Source organism: Apteryx rowi, unplaced genomic scaffold (assembly GCF_003343035.1).
Source record: "Apteryx rowi isolate R43461 unplaced genomic scaffold, aptRow1 scaffold_16, whole genome shotgun sequence".
NCBI classification, from domain to species: domain Eukaryota; kingdom Metazoa; phylum Chordata; class Aves; order Apterygiformes; family Apterygidae; genus Apteryx; species Apteryx rowi.
Genome location: NW_020447863.1, coordinates 2,924,038 through 2,941,275, shown reverse-complemented (window position 1 = coordinate 2,941,275; position 17,238 = coordinate 2,924,038). Strand labels below are relative to the sequence as shown.

At 43.2% G+C, this 17,238-nt stretch overlaps 1 protein-coding gene across 1 annotated transcript in view; it reads left to right on the top strand.

Moving 5' to 3' along the window:
- The window catches only part of PAPPA (pappalysin 1), a 183,868-nt gene that overhangs the window by 138,457 nt on the left and 28,173 nt on the right, over nt 1-17,238 (top strand). The window contains exons 14-17 of the mRNA XM_026059708.1: nt 2,984-3,152; nt 10,225-10,408; nt 12,916-13,126; nt 13,724-13,895. Of these exons, the coding sequence (XP_025915493.1) occupies nt 2,984-3,152; nt 10,225-10,408; nt 12,916-13,126; nt 13,724-13,895 (736 nt within the window). The remainder of the gene's footprint in view (nt 1-2,983; nt 3,153-10,224; nt 10,409-12,915; nt 13,127-13,723; nt 13,896-17,238) is intronic.

Below are 17,238 nucleotides of genomic sequence, written 5' to 3'. Positions count from 1 at the left end.
CTGCCCAGATGATCTGCTAACCGAGGCATAATCTGGAGCCTGGAGGGGGTGGCTAAAAATGTTCCCTGGCCATTTACTAAGACCACAAGGGGACTTGTAAACAGAAAGAAGAACATCACAATAAGTGTTTCTTAATGCCTTTGTCTGTGGCGTTTCAGTTCTGTAGGACTTTTAAGCTCAGGCTTTCTCATCTGGTGTCCTGATCTGAACTTGAGAAGCCAGATCCTTTTTCTCCTTTACATTGATAGAAATGACGGGCAACGCCACTTACTGTAGTGATGTTGCTCCAGATTTCCATTTGTGCAAATAACAAAGGTTTTCTTMGGTTCATCCTTCCCTCTGAAGCCATTCAAGGCTGGATTCAGTGCTACATTGATGTGTTGCACATTGGTTCATGTAAGATATTAAATGAAATAGGTCTGCTATTAGCTTATTTTTCTAACTTTTGTGCAAAAAGCATTTAAGATTTTGCATGAGTTTTGCAATGGGCGGTTCACAATATGTACTTCTGAGAATGGCTTGGCAACGGTGTTAACGTTTTTTCCTCAGTGAGTCAACTTGTCACTGAAGCTGTGGCACAGAAGGAACTCACACTGAAGCCTCACCATCTCAAAAATGGATGGGAACAAAATAACAGTTAGCCTTCATGTGTAGGTGTACTTGGGGTATGTAGTGAGGGTTTGATGAGGTATTATATTCATCATTCACACTCTCTTGACATCCAAGTTCAGATATTCTTGCTAATGTTAACTGGTGATTTACTCAACTAGCCATGTCATGAAATTAATAGTAAGGTACTGCTCCACTTGAAGAAGAGTCACAGTATGTGARGCTGCCACGTGATAGCATGTGTGTTATAGGGCTGTGACCCACACTCCTGGGTGATTCATGTTGGGCATTTACAAGACTATTGCACGTAGCCATTCTCCTCATCTCATTTATGTGCAAGAGAAGACCAGCTGGGCATTGGGATGGACTGTCTGCTTGATCTTCAGCCATCTCATTCACAGTCTTACTGACTGATCAAAACTGAAATTAGTGGTAATTTAAATTTGCATGTCAGGCTGTGAGCTGCAGTGACTGGAAAACAGACATGAAACCCTTGGTATGGGGCCAGCAGCCTCCCACAGTAGAACATGGTGACTTCTTCCTGTTGTGGCAGCTAATGCAATAGGGAACATGAGTCCTAGCATCATGGGGAAGGAAGGAGACTCAGGAAGCCATCCAGTCCGTCCCTCCACACCAAAGGCAAGATCACTCTGTGTAGGTCATCCCTGGCAAAGGATTATCTGTTCTGCAGGAGGGATGAGCATCGCTTTTCAGTTGTACTGCTGATGGAGAAGGTGCTGTTTGTTGGGTATGAGGGTATGACCAGTTGGCCAGTGTAGAGGTGGAATTCTGCCTTCTCAATCCCATCAGCAGCAATACTTTATGCAAGATAAAGAAATGAGATCTGTCTGTTTGAATGTGGAAGTTGTTTATGGCCCATCACACTCCAGGAAGGGGCTGCCAATAAAAAAGCAACCTTAAATTCCAGGCAGTGGGCACTTCCCATACAGCACTAGTTCGGGACATAGAAATGAGTTGTGGAGGTACATAATGCTGTAGTTTACTCTGATCTGTAGCTCAGCAGAGACGTGCTGATGTGCTTCTCCATCAGTAACATGGGGATAACAATACTGGCACAGGTGTCTCACAGGCGTGTCATGAAAATTAATTAGTTAATGTCTGCACAGTGCTTTGAACACAACAAAACACCATGTACATGCTAAGTCCTGTGCTTAGTAAGGTGGATGAGTTTTCAATGGCTGTTAACCCTTTTTTTAGGAGATRGGAATATCTTACTTGTAACCCATTTCAAAATATGTGTATTGTTTCATTGCTTTCCCTTCTTTCTATAAATTTCAGTGTTTCAGGTTCTCCCCTACCTACATAGATGATGAAGTAAGGCAAGGTTTTCYCTCCTCAGAATTAATTTAACCATATTTAACTTCAGTTTCACTTTCAGCAGAGGTACATCACTCTGTAGGAAACTTTGTCCCTAATCAAGCAAAACCTCTTTGCACGTGCTTTGAGCCTCTCAGCATTTTCATTCCCCTTTAGCTGAGGGGATTATCCCCATACTTACATTTGAATATGTGCTATAATGTTTTGTTTGACTCAGGCCATCAGAGATAGTGAAAGATTTTGTATCACCCAGACATCTCTGTGTATATAAAAATAAAATAAACCTCTCATTTTACAAGTTTTGCTAAATATTAGAATAATTCACTGTAGGGAGAGCAGCTAGTTTCCATATGGGGAAACATTTTTTGGATGGCAGGACAGCAACTGGAGAGATCTGAAAAGACAACACGCTGCTGAGCTGGGTCTAGTTGATAAGAGCTTATCAACACAGCTACACAACTGTTGTTTGGTGATCCTTGTGAAGTGGAATAAAATGAATGGGTTGATTTCAATCCAGTTTCTCGAAGATAAGAGTGCACATCACGGAAACTCCTCTGCACACATACACACTTATCACTAGTAATATCAAGCATTCCTAAATTCAGCGGAGATTTAAAATTGAATGGAGCATAAAGACTGGTCTTGGAGGGAGAGGACTCTCATGGGATGAGCTGTCTGCATGTTCATACAGGAGGCAGAAGGCCACAGTGCTGTTGCTCATGTTGTTTCTCCTCTGCGAGTACTGCAGAACTGAAGGTAATTCTGCAGAATTGGCAGGCTTTTCCCTGTTGCCATAAGATATGCAATTTGCTTTCATTGTTATCACCGTTGCAACTGTCCCCATCCTTCAGGAGACATACCTAAAGGGTGTGCTCTTTGGTAAGGAGCACTTTGCCAAATGGGACTCACAGTGCAGTCCATGCAATCCATTTACCTGCTGTCTGATGAGTGATGAGTTCATCAGTCAGACAAGCACACTTTTGTGGAGTGAATTGAGTGGAAGGAATGAAAGTGCTCTTTCTTGTTTCCCGCCTAGCTGTGTCCACTACTCTTGCGAAGCCGCTGACTGCCAAAAGCTGGAGATTGAGAATGCGTTGCTGAGCTGCACCAGTGGCAGCTGGTACAACGGTGCCCAGTGCAATGTGAGCTGCCAGACGGGCTACATTTTGCAAGTCCAGCGAGACGACGATCTCAGCAAGAGCCAGGTTTGTTCCGCTGGTTTTGTATGACCCACAAAACAGAGATGAGCGAACAGGTGTGGAGAAGTTAAACAACCCACCCTAAAATCCAAAATCTGAGCTTAGCCTTGTGACAAGACGACATCCAAATATTTCTTCTCATCAGAATAGAAGTCATCTCACTTTTTAGGAAGAGGTACTAGCAATGAGCAATCTCAAGTGTTTTCAAAATTTAGAAATTTTCAACGCAAAAGGCTTAAATGTGTATTTAGGCCTTCTCTGACCTCACTGGTCCTATTCAACCAAACAGGATTTTTGGGGGGTAGGGTGGGAGTGTTGTTTGCTTGTTTTTGCACAACCAGTTTCTGGGCAAAATTTCTCATAATTATTCCTTGGGTTGGGGCTAACAATGTCTTAACTCCTTTGCAGCATTTCAGTCCATCTGCTTCCAACCACACTGTGACATTGCAGAAACGTGTGACATTAAGGGGGACAAAAGCATCTAAACCTTTTCAGATTCAAACAAAGCACCAAAACCCCACCCTGGTGGGTCGGGGAGTGCTAACTGGCTTTCCCTAAACTATGCAATAACAGTGCAGTCACAGAAATGTAGCATGTCCTCGTGCAGAGAGGGGGGTATTGCAGAGAACTGCACATCTCTTTAAATGTTCAGAAACTGCCTCTTCTTTGTCCCTGGGGCCAAGGGTGTGCGTCGCATGGCCCCAGCATTGGTGCGCCGCTGGGACCGGTGCGTGCGGGATACATGGGCCTGCTGTAGGCACCCGAGAGGACCAGCTCTAGTTTGTGCTCACTTTTCAAATGCTGTCGGCTCCTGTAAGCGCGACGCAATTGCTGTAACCCACATGTGCACCGTTTTGTGCGTTGTAGGGGCAGCGCGCACATCTGGGGACGGGGYGGGGGCTGGAGGCAGGCTGCCGTTCTCCGCAGCCTGTCTGTATTTGTGAAATACTGTGTTCTTCATAAGCTCACAGAGGGGGGAGACAGAGTGGAGGGGAATGAGTCAGCCCTTTCAACTCAATTACAAAACAAATACAGGACCCCGCGAGCTGGGCCTCTTCCATCCTAATTGGCATCAGCACCAGAACCCTAGCTCCAGCTGAGCATTTTTACAGAACAGAAAACAAGTTCTCAAACAAGCCTGAATGACTGAACCAGGAAATAGTTGGAAGAGATCTGTACATTGAACGCACAGGAATCCAAAACCAAATAGAACAGCCTAAGCATGTTCCACCAGCGCTGTGTTGTTTAAATGCAAAAAGTACCTTTTGGGGAGGCTCAGCCAACTGTTACGGTGTGGTTTTGTTCTGAGAACCTTGGTTTCAGAGCTTTGATCAGATTCAGATGACAAGAGTAGAGGATTTTAACACCCCTAGCTAACATGATTCACTGCCTATTACAACATGCGTCCTCTCACCCTGATCTACTCTTGCACTTTATCATCTTTTTCCACCAATAAAAAAATCTGAAGCTTATGTCTTTGTTTTGCTCTGTGCTGTTCAAATCAGCAAAGGAGTGAAGCATGTACTTAACAATATCCCTATTCAGTGGAGCATTTTAAACACATGCTTTAAAGTTCATGCATGTGCTTAGGAGATCTGTTGAATAGGAATGGACAGTTTCTTTCACTATCGTCTTGTTTTATTTCTTTGTGTCAGGTGCTTCAAGCCAGAACTTGTGTAACTTGCATGCAAGAAATGAATTATCTGAGAAACTCTGGAATCCATGGTTTGGATTCCTTGTATTGTGTTGTATTGAATTGCATTGTGCTCATTCCACAGTTGCTTCCCAGCTTCGGTTCTTCTTCTGATCACAAGCATTTGGTGATGAGATAGGACATGTGGATTGTTATCTATATTCAGAGGAACTTTATACTGTGATTGAGGAACTTTGCACAAAGCTGTTGGTTATTTCACTGTTGTTATTCAGTTGGGTATTTTGCTTGATTGACTGATTTGAGGGACTTGAGCTATTTTTTTCTCACTTAACTGACAGTGTGGGGGCCTGTGCAAGAAGAAGGAAGGAAAGTAGCTTTGCACTTGCTGATGTTTCACACTCTTGGGTAGGAAGGAGACTGAGGTGAGGTGCAATGTCTCAAAGAGCAGACTGAACATCAGTGGCCCATGACCACTGCAGGCTGATGAAGATGATTGACAGTCCCATGAACACGCCCTGGTTTAGCATCTGAACCAAATTTTCTTTAGTATTTCAGTGAAAGGCTTAAAAAAAGAGTGAACAGAGATTTGAAGGGAAAATTTTCAAAGCACCTCAGAGATGTGGGAGCATAAGTCATATTTCAAATCAATCTTTTACATCTAAGGGGTTTTTGAAAATCATCCTAACTGTTCCTGGACTTCCTGGCCTCTGTGTCGCCTTGAAGCCACCATGTTTAATCATTCTTAGGGAAAAAACATCCTTCATTTCTGCTCTCTGAGAAGCGCCTGTTCCCAGATTTTGTTAAACTCCATAAAATCACCAAATCCAAAATATATCAGTACTATGTACAGTAGAAGCCATTTGCTGTAAAACGAAACAAAACAAGACAAGAAGCCATTACACTATCTTGGGGTTCTCTCTCATTCTCATTTAGGGACTTCAACAACAACAAAAAAGTTTTGCATATTGATGGGAGCAAAATCCTTCATGTATCTTTTTCACAAAGAAGATCTTGGGATGTTTCATTTTCCCCAATTTCCTCACTCCCCCCTGGCAACTCCATCACTCTTTTTTCTTTTCTCCCCCTGCTTTTTCCCCTTTGTCTTTCACTTCTTTCCTCCCCCTTGTCCTTCACTGAAAGGCCCACTCATTCAGTTACTTGTTGTCATCTCTCCTTGAAGCTACCACCACTGCTGCTCTGGTCAAGAGGTGTTATTTAAAACCCAGCAGCTCCCTAATGTTGTGCAAAGGCATCATCAATCATGCCAGGAAAAGAAAGCACAGCTCATGTGGGTTCAATTAGAGGCACAGTAGTGGGCAGAAGTGGAAGAATACTTAGAGGGGAGGGCACAGCTGTTCGTTTTTAAGGAGAGGAAACTTCACATGTGAAGCATCGCTTGAAGAAGGAGCCGGCTGGGATCTTGGGCAGCAGGAAGGAGACATGAATTCTCACAAGCTGTTAAAAGTGCCAAGAAACAAATCTTTCTGACACCAGATTTGTTTTCGTTTGCATCATCTTCACTGTACTGGACACTGTATCTTTGGAGACCCTTTTTTTTTCTTGTCTCCTTCTCATCCTCCCTTCCTCTTTGCATAAGCCTCTTTTGGAAGGCAGGACATGAAGGGAAGCAGTTGCTGTGATGCCAGTCAAAGCAGCACAAAGTGCCCAAAGTGACAGCTAATAAACCCGATGAGAAAGCCGAGTACTTCATATGGACTGCCATGAGCTGGATGACCTTGTCATATCAAACAGGTGAAACAGGCATGTGCCCGCTCAGACCTCAGGTGGGAGATTTGCAAGGGCAGTCACAGATGCTGCCACAAGGATGCAATGCAGGATATGAAGGTAGTGCTGCTCAGTCTGAATCACTGCGAAACATCCCTGAACTCTGGCCTGGCACTGGGGAGAGCTGAGCTCCTGAATCAGCGGCTTTCAGCTGGGATACTGCCACCAAGCATTGCAAAGATCCTACCTTTGGAGGGGATTTTGCAAGAGGGAGAAACTGTGAGCTGGTGGGTGCCATCTACAGTAACTTCCATGATAGAACTGTCTTCTTCATTTCCAATCAAATGCACTAGTCTTTGCCTCCATTGCAGCAAAGCCATTTCTTTTATGTTCTGCTACAGAAATGCATGTGCTTGTATTTGTTGAAGTGATGATACTGAATGATAGATATGCTCTAAAATGTATCATTATTTACTCTGACCTTGAAAACCTCAGCTTCTGTCATATTAAGTGTGGAACAGATAACCGGAATGAGCTGAGAAGCCAGGGTCTTACCCACTTCGGCACTGCTTCTCTATATGGAAGCAGCTTTCCAATGTGCTCAGAAGAGGAGAAGTTCTAAGCGTCTGGAAGAAGGTGACCCTTCCAGATTTGGTTAGTGTTTTTGTTGGGAAAGCACCATGGGGGAAAATCCAGAGTCAAAAACATGGAGAGACTAAATATTGCACATCAAGGTCTAGAACAGAGGCAGAAATAAAGTGCAGTGGAAGTATACTGCTAACTAGGAATAGCTTCCAAGGCGAAAATGGGCCCAGGCACATTATTTCCAACAGGCTGTAGTGTCTCACAGCTTTCTGCTAATGAAGACTGCAGCTGGAATACACTTACAAGCATTAGCTTGGGCTAACTAGATTGCACCGAGACCCACAACTGAATTCTTGGACTTAAATTTCCTACCATTGATATGACTTCCCTGTGCTCAGTGTGAATCCAGCATCTGGCAGGACACAGTGAAAGACCCATGTTTTTTCCTTAACATTTCAATAGCACCTGCCATTATCAGCTTGGTTTTATGTTTTAACCCCCTGCTGATCAAGGTGCCCAGCAGCCATGGTGTTTAAGCATTATTTGATGGTAGCATTTGTGAACAGAAAAAGCTTTGGTGTGTACTGGAGCAGCCGAGTCTGGAGTGCAGAATTACAGTGTTGTATTCTGAGCAGGATTACAGATTTCTCTGGTCTCCATACTAAGATCCTGACTTTCAGAAGATCATCTCCACCTCCTCTGGAAATCTGTAGGACACACAGGCATGCAGTGCACTTGAGCTGAGCCCTGAGCTCCATCACTAATTCAGGTGCTGTACCTTAAAAATGGGAGTGGATGGGAAATGCATAATTTCCACTTTCCTTTTAAAAGCTGGATCTGAAGAGTACAGTAGGTTGTATATCTGGCATTTGTGGTAATGCTGCTATGTGCATGAATTATGAAGGCATGGAAGTATGCTACCATCCCTTGTTCAATGGCCATCAGAATCATGCAGCAACTTCCTGTGGAAGCATAGGCGTCTTCAAGTCATCTATCTACAGAATATAATTTTTTTTAATGGTACAAACTATCTGATAAGCAACAAAGACAGATTTAACAGCCACTGGGGAGCAAAATGATTGAAAATGAGAACCTGAGCACTCCGTGAATCCCAGGATGTTCTACTCTAAATTTGTAGAAGAGACTTTTTTTATTATTATTTTTTCCATCAGCACTGCTCCCTGTTTAAATAAACTCCACGGTCTAGAAAAGGGATTTTGTGCCCGCTTGGGAAGTGTCCAGTTTCTCAGCTCTGGGACTGCTTTTTCCATTCTAAATGCAACCATATATCAAAGGGAGACAGGTCTGAACTTCTGTTGAAACCATTAGGGTGTTTTTGCAAAAGGGAATCCAGGTCCCTTTGATGTGTGCTAGAAAAATTCCCCTTCCTTTTATAAACCCAGATCAATGGTTGGTGGTGCAAATCTCCTGTGAGCATAGCAATCCTGAATAAAATATTCCCTGGAGGTAAAAGAGTGCTGCTGTACAACTTGGTCATATTCTTTGCTGGTATCTTGCACTTCCACAATATCTTGTGTTTGGGCTTCTCAGATTTCTTTTTCTTCTGTCCCTCTCTTTATTGTGGTGTGGGGAAGAAGAGTCTTGCTTTCAGATTCTTCACCTCTAATTTTTAATCATCCTCCCTTTTTAATTAAAAAGTAGATATATTGTTTGTTCTGTTCTCTTTGCCAAATATCTGTTTGTCCTTTGGTCACCTGGTAAATCCTTAGTCTTAGCCTTGGAAGGGTGGCTCCTTTACCTCCTTTTTTTCTTCTCCCTCTCTTTTTCTAGCATTCCAGGATTTCAGTCTGCTGCATTGTTTGAGTTATTCCTCAAATCCATGGAAGTGTAGCTTCTCTGTAGCTATGAGTGGCATTAGGGAAGTCAGAGCACAGGCACTGACTCCGTATTCGACCTCTGCCGTTCGTGACTTTCTGGACCAGGTTGCCAGGTGAAAGTATGGGCAGGATGCTCTTGGGTCTGTCCACTGCAAACCCCTCCAGGCAAAAGCCTGTCTCTCAAGCGTGCACATCCCTAGTGCCAGGGCAGCATGCCCTGATTTCCTTTGGAGCTTTGGGGCACTTCGATAATAGAAGCAATAACAGCACCTGTCAATACATGAACACAGCATTGGTGTGACCCAGGTCACCTCCCTTAGTACCTCAGTCCCATGGTGACGGACACCTCTTGGAAGAGATTAGGATAGGAGTCCCCAACAGGTTCTTGCCAGGTTTACTTTTACTTAGACCCCAACAGTGTACGAGAAATACATGGGCAATTACCTCTGAGTGACTGTATCACTCCACAGGTGATAGAGGATCAGGGATAACTGTCAGCTCCAAACAGCTCAGACTTTCACACTCCTTTCTGACAGCAAGGCAGAACAGCAGGCTCCACAGCTTGTTTCAGAAGGTGATGTAGATAAGAGTCCAGATTATTTGTTGTGCTGCATGTTATGCGGCCTTTACATTGGAGCAGGTGTTAAACCACCGTTCATTTTGGTAGTATTGTTTTCAGCCTTGCAGTTGTGAACATGAGAACCCAGGTAGGGAAAAGGTAACTAAACTCAAGAATTTCTGCTTTGCTTTATTAGTGTCTGTAACATTAGTAACTTAAACCTGCCAGAGCACCTTAAAGACTAAGCAGCATCCAGAAATACAGCCACCTCTGGGGTGAGACAGGGCATTTCTTCCATAGCTCGTGAAGCTGCAGATGAGGAATGGAGGGGAAGGAACAAACCTCACCAAGCAGAAGCTGGAGAATGAAGTGATGTTGGTAAAACAGGAATAACTCCATTGAAATTCCTCCAATACTTACTGTCAGACATCCTAGTATTGTAAAAAATAAAACAGGTTACTTCTGTCCTCAACAGCTTGTTGGTTCTTTATGGGCAAAGGTTTGGTTCAAACTGAAATGTAAAAATATACATGTTGATCTCTGTTTCTTGTGGTACCTAGATGTTTTCAGTAGCCGCTGTACAAATGATGATGGCAGTGATCAGGCCTAGCTTTACTTAAGTTGTGAGTCATGAAAATAATGGATGTTATTAAGCTTTAAATGGTTTTGATCTCTCTCTTGCTGGCTGTCATGTCTTTAGTCATGTGTCTTTTTCAGATGGAGTCCAGCATCACCATGACTTGCATAGATGGGAAGTGGAACAAGCAGGTGACCTGCGAGCCCGTGGACTGTGGTGTCCCGGACCAGTATCATGTCTACCCAGCCACATTCAACTGCAGCGAGGGGACCACCTTTGGCAAGAAATGCTCCTTCACTTGCCGACCTCCTGCTCTTCTGAAAGGTATTGGAGAATGTCTGTGCAGTGAGTTGGGGATAGCTGCACAGCTAACGCAAACTTCTTCTAGTAATATATGTTATTATTCCTGTTGTTTTAGAATTATTCATGATATCTTAAGTATGAAGAATTATAAGAGTTTATGGGAAGGTTTATTTATCTTAGAAGTTAAGTTTTCTTTCCTCTCTCTATTACCTTACTTTGACCTTTTCTTGATTGCAGCTGGCCAAGCAGTAATGGCAGTGAATATTGCTTCCATACAACCAAAACATGGAAAAGTCATGGGGATAAATCAGATTGAGCTCTCCCATCTTATTTCCCATGCCTTCTCTTTTTCTGTGTCTGGCTCCCTTGTATGCCTTCTCCATGTTTTCTGAAAGGCAGGAGAAGACTGAAGAGTCCCATGTCCCAGTGGCACAGTTCCTTTCACTGTTTTTCCTAATCCTCCTGTTACCTCTTCCTTTTCCACACTCATCTTGCTCTATATCTGACCTTTCTCTTCTCCCTTCCTTGTTTCCGAGTCATTACAATTTTCCTAAAAATAACACACTCTTCTTCCTTCTTTCCTCTTCCCTCCCTTTCTTCTTCACTGCTGTTTTTCTGGTAGAGTCCCAATCATGTTCTTGGCACTATCCACTCTTCTCCTCATTGGCACGTTACCCTTTTTGATCTTCCAGAAGAGGCATTTGAAGTATTCTTCATTTCAGGGAGAGGATATATTGATTTCTTCATATATAACCAAATCATTCCATTCCTTTAACCCAACCAGCCAACCCACAGTGAAAGGTAAAACTACTCAAAAGGGAGACTTCCATCAAAGGATTCTCTTCCTTTGTTATGAAGAGGTTCATCTTCAGTAAGGAGGTGGTTTCTCATTGAAAATGGCTGGCATTTTCTTGAGGGGAAAAATATTTTTAAAAACTGAAAATAAACAACTTGGAGGAATGCAAAATTATCCTGAGTGGTAAACAGGTGCTTTTCATGCAATGCATCAGAGGGTAAAAACAAGTCACAGGTGATAAGAACTTGAGCTAATGACTCCAGTGGGGGTAGCTTGAGGGATGATAACCAAATCCTTAGGTCAGGGCTTATGCAGTGTGCAGCATCACTTCACTTTTGTCCGGAAACTGTCTGAGCTGTGAAGTAAAGGAACCATTTGGTGTACAGCCATCAGTGATGACTAATAGATATTGCTACTAAGCTTCTGGAGAACGGTGTTTGAATGACTCATGCCTAATTCAATCACTGACGTCATGACAGCCACTGTTGGTAATGTCACAGCTTATCACTTTGCAGTGGCAAGTATGATATCACCATGGCTGGTCTGCAGAGCTGCTGCATGAGTCAGAGCAAAGGAGCATGGTGGTGCTCTAGAAAAGAGCTCCCTTCTGCACAAAATACCTCTGCTATCATCTGCAGTTGGGAAGGGGAGAAAAAAAGCCAGGGCTGATTTAATGAAGCTTCTCTTATCTTTGTGGGTAGGGCAAGAGGGCTCCTCCACATACCTTCCTGAGCCCTCTGGAGTCTTTTGTTGCTTCTTCTTTGAATTCCAGCCTCATGTCCCAGCTCTCTTCCTTCCCTCTTAGAGAGATGGCATTACTCTGGCTTTAGCAGTTTGTCRGTATTATTTTGGATAACTCAGAAGTTGGCTTACTGTTGAAAATATGTCTTGTGGGTTGAATAGAGTTCCTGCAGCAATGGTCAGGGATTTCAATAGAGTATTAGGGATTTTTGAAAGGTTAGTGGCTCATAGCTGTTTTGTTTCTTAGGAAAGGCTTATTCCTTTTTAAAATACAGTATAAAATATCATAGACTGTAAAATATACTGAGACTAGGCTACTTTTAGCTTAACCTTCTGAAATCAAGTAGGTCATGGCAGAGGCAAATAAATCTATTGTACCTTTTGCCTTTGAGGTGTTGACCAAGCAAGCTTCCTAAGGAAAACGAGTCTCTAATGAGTATTATGAATCATATTTATCACAGTACTCCCCAAGGACTGAGTCCCCAGCTGAGAATGGCTCCTCATTGTGTTGGAGTAGCGTGTCTAATACTAACAAATGCTGCTCCAAACTGCTCAAAATCGGAATTAAAAGGACAGATTCAGGGAAGGGATATAACACAAGCAGAATAAAGAATGTAATGGCAGCAAGCACTCTGTTAATGCCATGGTTTTGGAGAGAAGGGGGTTGATGTAGGGGGCAAGCCTTCTTTCAGATTAAGAGAACAACAAAATAAGGGAGAAAAGAGGTATAAAAGAATACAAAGCCAGTGTAGTTCCCCTATACTGTAGCATTTCCTGAAATAAGCACTGTCTGCCTATTGTCTCCTGAAAACAGAGTCCTTAATGATTTAATGCCATCATCTACAAAGACCAAATGCGTAAGAATGCATGAATTCAGAGCTGAATTTGTCAAACCAACTGAGGTGGCTTTTGATATATTGCGGGTGTAACGACATTTGGGAAAAAAAGTATTCTGTTGAATGTTGTTAACTTTACTCACTGTCCTTCTCAGGAAACAACAGCAACTTGACCTGCATGGAGGATGGACTGTGGTCTTTTCCAGAAGCTCTGTGTGAGCTGATGTGTAGAGCACCCTCCATAGTTCCTAATGCAGATCTTCAGACTACTCGTTGCCGAGAAGATAAGCACAAAGTGGGATCATTTTGCAAATACAAATGCAAACCAGGTTACCATGTCCCTGGATCCTCCAGAAAAGCAAGAAAGTACGTGAAATAGTAATGCCAAGCAGTCAATATGTTTCAGGAAGCCATGGGTTAAAAAGATTTGGGGAAGAAAGATGGGTTGTTTGTAACAAGCTTTATGTATTGTAGGGATTTTCACAGGACAATTCTCTTCTGCAGATAGTTGTGCAATTTCAAGGGGATTTAGGCACCTAACTTTCTTAGGTTCCTTCGGAAATCCTAGCCAGCGCTCAAAAAACAGACGTTACCTTAGAAATACTCTTTGATATGCAGTCTGGGGAGTCCCCTTTGAAACTCTGCGGAAAAGGGTTAGTGCTATCATATATTTTTGACTCTGCACAAACCCACTTCAAACCAACCACAGCCCACAAGCCTGGGAAGCAGCATTTTTGGGATATGTGTCCAAGGCTGAAAGAGGAGTTGAGGCTAGGCAGCTGAATGTTGGCTTTGCAAATAATCATTATTTTCACTCAGAGACCCCATGACGCAGATTCGCAACTTGTTTCCCAAGTGTTAAAAGCCATCCCCTGCAACCTGCTAGCAGAGCTCAGAGGCTTTAGAAGGTCTTAGCTGACTCAGCCGCTCACTAAATGGTCTTGTTTGTTTCTGCATGGAAAGGCGAGCCTTTAAGATCCAGTGCACGCAAGACGGCACGTGGCTGCCAGGCGCTTGCGTGCCCGTTACCTGTGACCCTCCACCTTCCAAGTTTCATGGGCTCTACCAGTGCTCCAATGGCTTCCAGTTCAACAGTGAGTGCAGGATCAAGTGCGAAGATGATGACAATCAGTCGGTGAGTCACTCAAATCCAAATAACCTAAGCCATAAAAGCATGTCTTCACCATATGACCTCAAGGGACCTTCATCTTGGAGAGACCAAGTGCCATAACTTCCTTGAGCCCTTGTCAGACCAGAAGTTAGTACCTTGTAGGATGTGGCCTTAATATCCATCTTCAGAGGATCACACCACACCTTTGAGCTTTGGAGAATGACCCCACCTGATTGCTGTTTTTCTGTTCTTCAGTCTCTTAATGGTTGCTTGAACTGGGCTTGAGCCTGGCAGGTGAGAGCATCAAGGAAGAAGTTCAAATTTAGGGGCAGTCTTCCTCAGGTGTTGGAAGCGGATAGGCTGTGGAGTGGAAATGCTTCTGTCTAGGCTGAGCACTGCCGATCAAAACCATATTCCCCTGGTTTTGGCAGGGGTCCAGGCCACCTTAGGAACAGCTTGTTTAGCACTCATGGCACTGTACCATGCTGGTCTAGCACATCTCAGTGTGTGTGAAAAAAGCAGTGAGATGGAGAAGGGAAGTACACAATTCAGGTACACATTAACTACTGTGAAGAGTCTAGAAATACTGTTTTTTATCACAGTAGTAATGGTATTAATTACTACCCATTGAGAACTAGCAGTGAGTGACTTGCTGTTTACTAGACAAGTAAGTGGCTGAAAGATCTGCCTTAAGTGGCTCTATAACCTATCTAGACAATTACCAAATATGGTTTCTGGTATTATATTAATACAGGAGGAAATAAGAAGTAATGAATGAAAGCAAGTAAGATAGCAGTTGCATGCGCTTGTCATGTTCTGTACATGACTTTTGTTTGTTCTGTTTTACCTTTCTCTACTCTCCAGTTCTTTTTCCCATCGTCACTATATCTGTCTGTGTCATATGGTAATTTAATTTTATAGGGATTATGACTGTTCAGCCAAACTGTCTCTAAACTTTCATGTTTTTCTGGCTGTGAAGGTGTCATTAAACATCGGGGTCAGATTCTTATCCGGCATAAATCATCGTGTTGCCTTTGACTTCCTAGGAGCTGCGACTGTTACCAGAAGAAAGTCTAGCCTTTAATGTCTAGTTTGAAATGCTTGGTTTTCTTCACTAGAGGCAATTATAGTTTGTGAGAGAGTAACTTCCCCCAGAAGTGCTGCTGCTTAATACATTTGGGAAGTGAAAGTGGGGGATATAGAAGCTGCTGTTACTATACACAGTGCAGAGAGCAGAGAATGCTCTGTCAAAGGACTTTTAATATAATTCCAGTTTCTGAGGACATATTAAAAATGGGCCAGGTCTGCTCTAGGTCTAGTAATCTGAAAGACACCTCTGATACTTGCACCAAATATTAAAAGCCACAGCTACAGAAGAAACAGCAATCAGGTTAAATGTGACTAGAAAACTGCATTTGCTACCCACATTCCCTGCAGAGCTGACCTGCCTGTTTCATGGGAATGAGAGAGACAGAACCTCAGAATATGTGAGTTTTTGTATCAGAGCACCTGAAAAAGGTCTGGTTTTGTAAGGCTTATGTGAGGTTTCAGACCTTGTGAAATGAAAAGTCACTAGCATTGCACATAGGTGCAGTTTGCATGGGAGGCTCTGGAATATTTGATCTGTGGCTTGTGCACCTATGACTTGCTCTGACTGATCAGCATGGTGGAAGATGTGTACCATTTCTGCCAGTACAGGGTAATGAGGGCCACCAGTGTAATGACAACTGGTATTACCGGTTATGTGTTTGTTTTTAAAGGAGGTAGACATGAAGAGGTACAAGCAATAGACTCAGGGTCAGAGCAATAATGAAGTGAGCTGTGGAAATTGGGAGATGTAGCTATGTCTCTGTTCATTGTAAGGAAGATTGTAGTGACTGTTCAGCTGGGAAAGCATCTTGAGCAAAGGAGCAGATAACATCTTGAGAAAGGGATTTGCAGAGAAAGGTATTTCCAGATATCCCAGAAAATAGATTACAGAAAAAGAGGGAGGACTCCTGGCCCAAGCCAGACCCACTTGAGAGGTGTTAATTATTTAAGGATTAAACCCCACTAAGTCTCTCTCAGCTATATAAGGTGATAATGCACGCTGCATCCAAGCAAGAAACCCAGCAGGGATTTTCACAAGAGATTTTGCAGGTCAGGGAGTGATGGACAGGATGTTACTATAGCAATGGATATCCTGGGTTCTCTAAGTACATTGCAGTAGCTATACAATAGTCCCTCAAGCACAGCCATCTCCAGGAACATAAATCAGGTTTCATGGCTCACCTTTAAAAATCATGGTTGAACTCTGGCATGTAAATTGCGGTGGAAATGCACCACACTTGCTAAAACAGCAAATTGTGCTCAATTATCAGTTAGCGATTTCTTCCTGAATTTGTCACCATGCTGAAAGATCATTACTCAACTGTACATATGGTATCTCAGAGCACATCAGAGATATGGAATTAATCACCAGGAATCTAATGGTCATTTAAGCAGGTACCCCCACCACCACCCAGAGCAGAGCTCTTCCATTTCTGAATGTTGTTCACAAATCATATGAACAGTCAGAACTAAATTAATCCATCTCTGCAAAACTGACCCTTAGGTGAAAGTCACCAAACTGGATCACACCCTGAGTCCRTCTGGTCCATTATCCTTTCATATGATTTTCTTATTACTTCTGGCAACGGCCAGATGTCTAGAGAAGGGAAAACAGGTCCCATCCAGTAGCCTGTCAATAAGACCACTTTGCAGCTCCACTAAACATTGCATTCATCAACAAAGCTGAGCAGGGAAGCCTAAGGATATCAAATAAAAGCACACAAGACTGACACCGAAGGCTGTGCAATCTTCCACTCTGGTGCCAGAGACCCATGCAGACCCCTGTGCAACAAGGGCTGTGGGTTTTGGGGAATAGCTCCAAAAACAAGTTCAGCATGCCTGCTGTGATCTGTGTCTGGGATCCCAGGGTAGAAAGCATGCTAAAGGATCCCCAAAGATCTCCAGCATGATCTCCAAGACCGTGGTGGGCGGATGGCAGGCAACATGCCTGGCATGTTAAACAGGCAAGGAAAAGCAAAGATCCTGCATGGTTCTGCCACCCAGCATGGCCCAAACTAGCATCTGTTGGAGGTTTGAAGCCCAGCCACAGGAGATATCCTCCTGTTGAATGTCTCGCATTATCCAGTGGTCGTTAGACTCACAGATCCTTCAGAACAGCTTGTGCAGAAATCCCCAATGCCATGTGGATAGATCTGACAAAAGACTGCCTTGTGCACTCCTTTGTTGTTTCTAAAGGGCATGATATTTCCCCTTGGACTTTGGTATTCATTCTTCAGTATCGTTCAGAGGATCTTTTCTATAAGAGAAATGTCATATT